At 35.2% G+C, this 11,660-nt stretch overlaps 1 protein-coding gene across 1 annotated transcript; it reads right to left on the bottom strand.

Annotated features, from left to right (window-relative positions):
• Nucleotides 1-10,518: 10,518 nt before the first annotated feature.
• Nucleotides 10,519-11,346, bottom strand: LOC118590785 (coiled-coil domain-containing protein 70-like). Its single transcript, XM_036198535.1, has one exon. The coding sequence runs from the start codon at nt 11,344-11,346 to the stop codon at nt 10,519-10,521; it is 828 nt and encodes a 275-aa protein (XP_036054428.1).
• Nucleotides 11,347-11,660: the final 314 nt, after the last annotated feature.

Genomic DNA, 11,660 nt, shown 5'->3' with positions numbered 1-11,660 from the left:
GTTATTGGATGTGTCTGAGCTGACTACTGGAAAGTGAATATTCTATATTTTTCCCATCCACAAGAAGCTAGCCCAACAAGGCTGGGAGGCCAACAGAAAAGCTTAATAATGGACACAGTTGACAGATGCAGGAATCAACTGCAAACACCACCTGAGTCAAAGAAAGGTCAGTGGTTTAGCGCAGGTTCTGTGTAAGGAATCACCTAGAAGGCACATACAAAGTGATGAAAATATGGATATTATTGTAAACTATAAAATTTCAGAGTTGATTTGCTAGTGCTAGTAGAGAGAAACCCTTTAGATAATACTCATTTTGGATTTATGTGTACAGTTAATTGAAGCCTTAACTTTTTTTTTTTGTTTGTTTGTTTTTTGGTTTTTTTTTTGAGACATGGTTTCTCTGTGTAGCTTTGTACCTTTCCTAGAACTCACTCTATAGCCCAGGCTGGCCATGGACTCATAGAGATCTGCCTGCCTCTGCCTCCCAAGTGCTGGGATAAAAGGTGTGCACCACCACTGTCTGGCTGAAGCCTTAATTTTCTATAAATCCTAACAATATACATTATGCTTTTACTAAGCAAAAACCATGCATATAGGGCTGTAGAGATGCCTCAGAGGTTAAGAGCACTGCTTGCTCTTCCAAAGGTCCTGAGTTCAATTCCCAGCAACCACATGGAGGCTCACAGCCATCTGTAATGAGATCTGGTGCCCTCTTCCTGCCTGCAGGGATACATGCAGACAGAACACTATACATAATAAATAAATACATCTAAAAAAAACCCCAAAACACACTAAGGTCTAAGACCTAGGTTCTACAGAGCAAATTATAAAAAAAAAAAAAATTAAAAATTAAAATGCAGATATATATATATATATAGATATAGATAGATAGATAGATATAGATGGCATAGATTCATATTTGCCTCAAATATACATCCTAAATTTTAAAAATTGATAGTGGGAGCAAAAGTATGAATAATACAGCATACTAGATTTTAACATTGTTGTGTTACCTCTTTTATAAATTGTCCAGAATTAAATTGATATAAAAATTATGTGAATGATGACTTTTACTCTATTTTGGAAACAATGAGAAAAATTCTCTTATTTCTTCACCCATTTAGTTACACTTTGGTTTTTTTCCATAAGAATTTACTATATTTTGTGATGATTACTTCAATATAAAGACAATGATTTCTGACAGCGCTAATACTTCATTCACTCTCTAACAACACGTTGATTTCACCTTGGAGACTCTTAATGAACCATATTCTCAGGATTGCAGTCTCTCCTATCACAGCTGCTAAACTTAAGGTTAGCATCCTGAACATAAAATAACCCATAATCTATTCTCAATTTCCTCTCCAGCATGTCATTTTCTAATTACTTTCCTCCTTTCACTTTCTATGAATGGAATCATATATTAATTCTATTTTAAAGATTCAGAATAAAATTTAATATGTGATAATGAATATTAATAAAATGCAAATTTAGAGCAGAATGACTCACTTTATCCTAATTACTGTTTTTTGTCATTATAATGAAAATCAGGACCCACACATTGTATATAAATGATATTTTATCATTATTTTTAGTGATGGTTGATGCTAAACTACCTGAATATGGTCAATATTCAAGGACTTAAGGAACAGCAAACAAGTCAGACTTTATTGATTCATTTATGGAATTCCTTAGAAATTTGATGTGGAGTAAGCTAGGCAATATTTTGTTAAAACATAAGAAAGTGAGGTCCTACAATATGAGAGTCTAATTGGAAGTAAGTGAGTTTAAGTTGTCAACATATTTCAAGAATGTGTTGAATATATATGTATGGGTGTATATATAGTGTGTGTGTATATCATATATAAACATGCACACACATACAGTCATGCTGTGTAAGATTCTTGACTTTTTTGCCTTATTTTTTTTTTTACCAAAAAATGAAGTTATAGATATAGTTTATTTTCTGGCATCGTAAATAACTCAAGATATTCATTATAAAAAGTAATTATTGTGCATGTCCAGATTGAATTAAGATATTACAGGAACTGTAGCAACTACAGAACTTGTCTTTCCAACAAAGACAATTTCTTGGAACAACCTGTGTAAAGCTCATTTTCTATAAAAATCATTTCAACTAAATATTTTGCTCTGTAAGAATATATATTCTAATAATTCCTGGATGAAATTATATGTCTATAGAATCCAGCATTCCCTAGTGGTAAATGCCATTTCACAATTTTCTGGGAATGATTAATACATTGGTGCCAAAACAGGTATTATGTTAGTTACTAGCTGTTATTAATAATAATCTTATATTTTAAAGTTAAAGTAATATTAATAAAGTAAGGAATTTCTGTTAATTTTCCAGACAAATAGAAGAGTCAGCATTTCTGACTCAAGAGACGACATTTAAAGTAGTTAAGTCTGTTGACTATAGTGCAACTCATTTATTATTAGGTAAATTAAGTCAACTGAAAAATAGTCATGTAGAATGAGAGACCATGAAACACTCAGCCCTAAATTGGAGGTCTCCATCAAACCCCTCCTCTAGGGCTCAGGAAACCCTTCAGAAGATGAAGCAGAAAGAGTATAAGACACAGAAGGAATGGAGGACACCAAGAAAACACAGCCCTCTAAATAAACATGATCAATGTACATATGAACTCTAACAGAATGAGACAGAATGCACAGAACCTGCATGGTTCTGCAGCAGATAGGGCCCTGGAGCCAACAGGAGAAGTGGACACATGTCCTCAGCCATAATCCTGCAGCACTATCCAATTGTTACCCACTTGTGAATAAAAATTTACTTTTCTCCAAAGAAGTATCATGTTGGAAGCAAACTACTCTTCAAGGTAGGTTGTATGCCCAGCAATAGATAGCCAACAGAAAATGAGTCAGTAGCATCTTTACAGGTTTCTTGTTTCACAGTATCATGTCAGTGCATTTTCAATTTTTTTTTAAAATTTTCTATCTGTCCATATTATAATATAAGATATTATAATATATTATAATGCATTTTAATTATATATAGATAATACATAAATTTACCTATCTCTATATATTTATATTATATGTGTATTTGTGTGTATGTATAATTTTTTTCTTTTACCCTGCAGGTCCTCTTTGTATATATCATTGCTTTCTCTTTAGTGCTTTTATGGGATTCTTGAGTGTGCCAACAAGTGAATTTCTGTTTCTTGAGCCTTCTCTTGGGCTATTTTCCTTAAGTTTTTTGTTTTGTCTTATTTTATTTTACTTTGTCCAATTTCAATGTGTTAGTTTTTGTTTTATATAGCATAGTATATTGTACTATTTAAAACTTTTTAAAGAACATGTATATGAAAACATTGAAATATAATTAAAATAGTACCTAAACATGTTGAATACTAAGGCAGTGTAGATGAATTTCTAAACAGTCTTATTAAATAAGAAATACAGAGCCAAATACAGAGGTAATAGCCAAAGAGATCACAGAACCAGCAAAGAGCCAAGACTACCTTACCTTACCACCTCACCACTGTTGCTTTCCCAGAGAGAGCTTCTTCTTGTGTAACCTGTGTTTTGATTGCCTTTCTGTTCTCCCTTCTCATTGGCTCTAAGCCCAGACACATGACTTCCTCCTCACTGCCTGTCTATACAGACCTCCAGGTCTCTATGGCTGGTACTGTTATTAAAGGCTCATGTCATCATGCTTGGCTGTGTCCTTGACCACACAGAGACTCTGCCAGCCATGTGATCAGATTAAAAGCATGGGCTACCACTACCTGACTTCTGTTTCTGGCTCACTGATGACCTCTGATCTCCAGGCAATTTTATTTATTAACATATAAGTAAAACATTTCAGCACAATTAAAATATCACCACAACTGTTAGCAAACAAGCAAAAAAAAAAAAAACAAAAACAAAAACAAAACCTTACAAAGTACAAAACTCTTTCACTGTGGCTGGAGAGATGGCTCATGATTAAGGAAGCTGGAAATTCTTTCTGAGGACCTGTGTTCCATTCTCAGCAACCCACACAGTGCCTTATTCCCATATACAACTAATCCTCAGAGATCTGAGACTCTCTTTCACCTCTGCTGGGCACCATGCTGCAACTGATGCATAGACATACATGTAGAGAAAACACTCATACAGTTGAAATAAATTAAAACAAATAATAAAGGGTTTTGCACATTAATATGTATTTATATGAAACTATTGTGAATTAACCAAGAAATATATTGTGATTCCATTAACTCACATCTCTACTTGAAGCTTTATGTCATGTTCTTTGCTGTGAATTTTTGTTGTTTTAGGAAAAATTAATTATAAAATTTCATTTCCATGTCCTAAAAAATATAAATAGCATTTTTACTTGATAACTGGATGAAATTTAGGCACAAATAAAATATTGTGCATAGTTTCTTAGCATAAGTCTGCCTCAACAGAGATTAATTAAGGTCTCTAAGTTAATACAGATAAAATTGAATTTCGAGGAAGATGAATTGGGTTTTGATAACTTAGCTTATACATTTGCTATCGAAGACTTGTTTTCAACCTCTTTTGGAATGCTGTTGTCCTTCCTATCTACTTTCTGAATAAAACAAAATTCTTTAAAATGATAACTAATTAATAATAATGAAGTAGGAGTAGGCATAAGTGTAAAGGTATGAAATTTAAAAACATGTACATTTAAAAATTTTCAGTGACTACATAGTATTAGAGCCCGATATTTTGTGTAGAGGAAGAATATTGTATAAGTAAAGAGAACAATGTGCTAAAAAAAATCCCATGATTTCATATATGGTTTTAGGAAAGCCAATTTTTTTGTGAGTTTTGGCTCTATTGATGTAAATGAGGATTGAAATGATAAGATACTTTTTAAGATAAATTGAATTTTAGTGTATAGTTTTTGAAGTATTGATGTAGATCATACCACTGTGTTTGAGCTACTAGTGGAAACATGTTAAGCCAGTTTCATCTGCTCTGATAATTCAAGGCAAGACATAACATTGCAAGGAAGTCAGCATTATATATTTTTCAAATCTGTGTAATACAGAGTGAGTCAAGGAACAACAACAACAACAAAATCACAAAAGTACATTTCCAAGCATTATAGTATACCAGAAATGCAGATAAGGAATGAGATAAACGGGAAGCAACAGCTATCAAATAAGGCCAGTGCTCAACTAAGCTTGATTCTACAGAAACTGGCTTAGTGAGGGAAATAAGCGAGAAGGATGAGCAAAGAAACCCACACTTCTAAGCTAATGTGCTTAACAATCACAAATGTTTTAAAGTAGGTCGGTAATAAATGCTTTTTATAATGTAAAATTAACAAACAAGGGATGAATAGTATATTGATGAAGCAATAGTTTCTGTACAACCTGAAAACTAAGAATTCAGAAAGGAGGAAAGTTGCAGAAAGATATTCCCGTGCAGATTACAGAGATTGGATTTTCCGAAAAACTGACCAGAAATTCTGAAGGTGACTTATTACAGAGTGTAGAAAGTGGTAGTATATTGTCCTTTCATGGAATATCTTGTCCTTTCATGGAAGCTGTACCATCCTTGTCAAGAACACAAGAAACTGTCAGCAGTAAAGTGAGAGGACAGCAAATGCACCTGAGCCAGACTTTACTAAGAAACTGTCAGCAGTAAAGTGAGAGGACAGCAAATGCACCTGAGCCAGACTTTACTAAGCCTTCATCAAAGAAGAAAGCCATCTTGTGGCGCCATTAAGACAGACAATGGCTGAGTTCGTCGAAGTTGCTTTTACTGCAATGAAAACACCAGACAGCTTCTTTGAAGGAGGCTCTATTTTATTAATGAATCAGATGGTTTGAGTCAGTTTTGACTAGGAAAGTGTGGAGCAACAACTAAGTTCATTGACGCAGACCAGGAAGCAAAATGTACAAGGCAGGAAGGAAGCAGGAGTCTCTTTCAACCTTCCGTGGCCTGACCAAGTGGGCTACTTCTGCCGGCTATGTACCAGTTCCTAAAGGTTCCTTGATTCCAAAACTTCCACCAGTTGGAGAGCAAATATCCAAACCATGATCTTGTGGAGGACGTTTCAAATTCAAATTATAACACAGGACATAAAGATTAAGGGAACATTGCAAAAGAGAGCTTAAAGATATTAAAGTCCTATATGACATTGAAATCAGAAAAGAAAAACAGTGTACAGAGAGCATAATGGAGCACAAAAATATAGAGAAGGATGGAACTCATCACCATAACTAGAAGTAGCTTAATAGCTGAGGTTAGAACTTATGGTCCCTTAAAGAAGTCAGTTGATTTACCATTTCTAAGATGCTGGTAGCATGTATGAAACTAGTTTATTCTCAAGCTAATGACATGTTGCTGGTCTTGTGTCAGGGCAGTATCATATCCATAACCAGTCCTTCTGGAAACCGTAAAGAAAAGGGGCATTGCTCGTTTGATTCCCACTGAATATGCAGAACTAGCTTGCATCTATGATATCTAACATATGAAAGTCATTCCTGGACAATAAATTTGAATTAGAAAATTAGTTTAAAAAGAATAATGGAGGAAATCGAGAGAACATATTTTGGTGATTGATGCCTTATTTAGATTCTTTTCTTTTTCTTTTCTTTTTTTAAAGATTTATTATTGATTGATTATGTATACAGAAGAGGGCACTAGATCTCATTACAGATGGTTGTGAGCCATCATGTGGTTGTTGGGATTTGAACTCAGGACCTCTGGAAGAGCAGTCGGTGCTCTTAACCTCTGAGCCACCTCTCCAGCCCTGGATTATTTTCTTGAGCTCCCTATAGAACACATTTAAATACACTTACTAGTTACTGAAATGTCGGTAAGTATATCTCAAACATACTTTAATTGTTGTTTTTGTTGTTATTGTTTTGCAGATAGTGTCTCCTGTGCTGGGATGGCCTTAAAATTACTATGTATGTAACCACCAATGACACTGAGTGCTGATCCTTGTCTTGCATAACAGGCCTAGCCTATCATGCCTGGTTTACTACAAACCAGTTTTGTGTTAGAATTGTCTCGAAACTCTTCTACTTAGTAATAAAGCTCTAGAAAATAATAAAAGACTCAGTAAATACACAATCATCTTATGTATTGTGATCATCAAACTGTCCTATTTTTCCTTGAAAAATATTTATGTTATTTAAAAATTAATACACATTTGGTAATAATATTAAGGATCATAGCCTCTCCAAATATGTCCAGCTCATGTGGTTTGTAAAATATAGTTCTTTGTATAGCATTTCATAATTATGATGGTACCTGGAAATTTTAGTAGAAAATTTTGATAAGTGTCTGATAGTAAAATAAGACATAATATAATTATACTTACAGAAGTAGTATAAAAGATTTGTGAGTTGTATAATTGGTTGCTTATAGAACATACTGGAAAAAGAATGGTTTCTTAGAAATCTTGATTTTTAGACTTAACACTTAAATTCTAAGGGTGTAGAAAACAGAATCGCCTTAGTGAAGGCCTGAGTGAGTGTGTGCTGTTTTACATGGTCACAACCATCTGGAGAAGTCCAATGTCTCAGCCCCAAGGAAGAGCAAATCTTCCTTGGAGGCTTGAGTTTGAATGTTGGGAGTGTCCAAAAAACTCCCTCACAACTTTCTCCTTGCATGTTTCATGCCTGAAGACTGTTACCTAAAGATACTGTACTAATGGATATTTGCTCAATCTGTCTCGTTGGTCAATCTGTATACCACAAACAATGACTTCTTGTTTATCTCTGGGTAATAACACCATCTTCTTTTTCAGTTGTATACAACAACCTTCCACACTGTTAAAATGTATATAACCAACATGCTAAGCTTCAAGGGTAACACTGTTCTCCATCAGGGACCAGTTCACTCAATATGAATTGTTTTATTCATTTGTATGTCTGTCTTTTCTTCATTACTTTATCACTCAAGTCAGGCCCACACCTGGAGCTGTGCAAGGATGGAGTACAAAAAGAGAGATTGAAAAAAGTATGTTCTACCAGGCATTTCCAACAGTTTTGACTTGGAGCTAAGATGCTGTCATCTACAATGTTCGCATTCTAGAAACACAACTGAGTTGAGAAAATAGAGGCCAAAAAACACCCCATCTCAAAAATTTCTCATATTCTTAACACTTTTTGTTTCCTCCATTTGTAGATATCCTTGTCTGTGTATGGCTGATGGTCTGTTGGTAAAAGCTTGGGCTTGCCTGCTTGCTAATACTTCACCTTCAACTGAACTATTGCTCTTTAATTGTGATACAATAATGAGAGATTTATGAATGAGAGGAGCTCTTGGTAACTGTTTCTACACAGAGAACATGTCTTCTGCCCTCATCCACAAGCTCTAAGGTGTTTTTAAGAACTGCAGCTCTTGTCTGTGAAGAATAACATGTAAGAATATATAAATTATAGAGAAGCTTATCTACTCATGTCTAGATTCCTGAAGTTGGCTTTCAGGCATTTTTTTCAACATATTTTGAGATAGAACTAATGGTAATTTAACTATTTTTTTTCCTCTTGCTTCTAAATGGATTAAAATACCAGTAAACACATGTCTATGTCTAATATGCTTTTCTCCAAGGTCAGATTGAATATTTGGGAACTAAACATGGTGGGGAAAAAAATGGCCAATGAAATTTTAGATAAATTGCCTAAGGAATAAAATGATTGATTCAATGTTCATTAACAGACTATGGCATTTTAAATTGGAAATATGATTTTATTTTTATTATTAAATTTATTATAAGAACATAGTAGAGATAGGTAGGAATGAGATGCATTTTATACATATAAATATTTTTGTTGACATGAAGACATAAATGTGTTCTCTCTCTTTTTTTTTTTTTGTTTGGTTTTTTTCGATAAAGGGTTTCTCTGTTTTTCTGTGCAGCTTTGTGCCTTTCCTGGAACTCACTTGGTAGACCAGGCTGGCCTTGAACTCACAGAGATTCACCTGTCTCTGCCTCCTGAGTGCTGGGATTAAAGGCGTGTGCCACCACCGCCCAGCAATGTGTTCCCTTTTTATACTTTTCTTACATTTCCATTTCCTAACAACATAATAATAGACAAGATATTTCAGATATATTCAATAGAAGCTACTATTTATAGTGAGTTAAATTTTCAAAGGTTAAGACAATGAACATAACACACAGTCTTTGAAGCTTCTTTTCTAGTGTTCTGAAACTAGATATTTAAAGATATATAACTGCGAAGTATAATTTTTTAAATCACAATTAGATCAGCTGTTACTACTAATATGAAAAATGAGGTATTTCTTTAAGACAAGATTTCACTAGACTTTGATGGGTTAGATCCAACTATGCTGACCAGTTTAACCTCAAACTCACAAAGCATCTCCTGCCTCTTCCTCCATGGTGGTAGAATTATAGACCTGTTAGATCATGCCTGGCCATTTAATTTCTCTTAAGCAGAAATTCTTCTATATATTCACATATCAATCCATAACATTTCTCTTGTCTTTTGGAGAGCTTTATTCTCTTTTTCCCTATAGTTCATAAAATTTTATGACAAGAAGTATTACTTTTAATAATACTTGTAATGGAATACAATAAATGAGAAGAAAAATTAAAATGTGGGGAAACTGTGAACATTAATACCTTTTGTACTAATATCTATCTTAGATTCTTTCTTACTAGTATAAGGATCTTTACTTGATATGAATTTAGTAATAGGAGGCAGAAAAATATTTAATATAGAAATTATACACATTTTTATTCCTTACTTAAAATAATTTACATTAAAATGATTTTAATTTGTAAAAGAAAAATATTGTTGCTTTGCTTTTGAAGACAAGGTCTCTTGTAGCTCAGGCTAGCCTTGAAATGTAGTAGTCAAAGGCAACCTTGAATCCCAGATCCTCTGTATCTTTTTCCCAATTGCTGGCCTTACAGATATACATAGATCATTAACAAACAAAAAAACGTACTCTGCATGGGGAGACAATTGTGTAGCTTGATTTGCTTGGGGGCCTCCTGGCAGTAGAATCAGAATCCATTCCTGATGCATGAGGGAGCTTTTTGGAGCTTACTAACTATGATGGGGCACTGTGTGCAGCCTTGAGGCAGGAGAGGGGGAGGAAGGGAGGGAATAGGGGATCTGTTGGGGGAGAAGCTGGAGGGTGGGAGGAAGGAAAAGGGGGATCTCTGATTGGTGTGTAAAATGAAAACAAAACTCTTAGTTTAAAAAATGAAAAAGAAGGAAAAATCAAAAAACAAGTTTTAAGAAAAATACTTGCTATTCATTTCTTACTATGGTCTATCTTCATTAAAATTCTCTCAAAGGGTAAAACAGTCTTATGCATTTAAATGTTTGACTAATGCTACCAACAATTATCTGTAACTCAGAGAAAACTTAGGAACTAAATACTTTCGTTCATTTCTCAGGCCTTTATTTAGTTCCCAGGACCCAATATTGAGCACTTCAATTTCTGAGGTTTCTAACAACAATGTATCACCTTCGAATTCTAGTTTTACATTCCGGAATGCCGATGATTGTCAGGGCATTGTGGTTACGTTCTTAGGTCACACTTCTTCTCTGGATCATTTTTCTGCGTTTGCCCTGGGAGGTTGTTTGTGATCTTTCCCTGAAGAATACTATTCCACTCTTGCAGGATCTTTGCCTCTTCCTGCAGGGCGACTTCCTCATCTTGTAGAGCCCCATGCTCTTCTCTCAGTGCCTTGTTCTCCTCCCGAAGAGCCTGCTCTTCCTTCCACAAAGCCTGTTCTTCCATCTCCAGAGCTGCTCCCTCCTTTGTGAGGGCCTCCAGCAGCTCAGCAGCTGCTCCAGCCCTCTTCAGGGCTTTCCTTTCCATCCTGAGAGCCCGCTCCTGGTGCTGAAGAGCCTTGGTCTCCTCATGCAGGGATTTGATTTCCTCATGCAGAGCCTTAGCCTCATGCTGGAAGGCTTTCTCTTGCTGCCTGAGAGCTGTGATCTGAGCCTCCATGGCACGATTCTGTTGCCAGTAAGACTTTTTTTCTGTATTCAAGGCACTGAGTTCTTCGCCAGAGAGTTTTTGATTCTCTAAAATCAACCTTTTCACCTTCCGGAGTAGCTGGTTCTGCTGCCTTAGTATATGATTCCTTTCCCTGATGAATTGGTTGTCCATCCGAAATGTTTTATTTTCTCTTCCTAAAGCTTTGTTTTCCCCCCATAGGAATTTGTTATCTTTTCTCAGAGCCTTGTTTTCGTCTCTCAATGCCTTATTTTCTCTACAGAGGTTTTCTTCCACCTCATGAGATTTATGTTTGAGTTTCCTTTGATCTTGGGCACAAGAGAAACAAGGAAACCATCGCAGTATTTTCCCTTTACGTGTTCGTTCGGATCGAGAGACAGCCATTGTTTGTCTGTTCACTACGGATAATCACGACAGATGATGTCCTAAATCTGCTCATGTAGTCTTGGCTGTCTGTGGCGTTCTTAGCGAGTAGGTAAGTTACAGTTGGTCACTGTTCAAAGCTTAGCAAGGAGCCCTGGAGGGGAGAAAATGAAAATCGAAATAAAAGTTAGTAGATTTTACTATTAGGTTGATATCATGGTAACTGGAGTTCAATCTAAACACATACAAATTGGAATGTAAGTACTTTTTCTGCATAAGGCATGAAGTTAGTCAAGAGTAATGAATTGAATTGTCTGTCTTCACACGCTAAGCTG

This window comes from Onychomys torridus, chromosome 9 (genome assembly GCF_903995425.1).
Source record: "Onychomys torridus chromosome 9, mOncTor1.1, whole genome shotgun sequence".
NCBI classification, from domain to species: Eukaryota; Metazoa; Chordata; class Mammalia; order Rodentia; family Cricetidae; genus Onychomys; species Onychomys torridus.
The sequence above is the reverse complement of the archived record's forward strand: the minus strand, read 5'-3'. Positions and strand labels throughout refer to the sequence as shown.

What these genes read in the sequence shown, in the direction of transcription:
- LOC118590785 (XM_036198535.1), bottom strand. Translation starts at nt 11,346, where the DNA reads ATGGCTGTCTCTCGATCCGAACGAACACGTAAAGGGAAAATACTGCGA.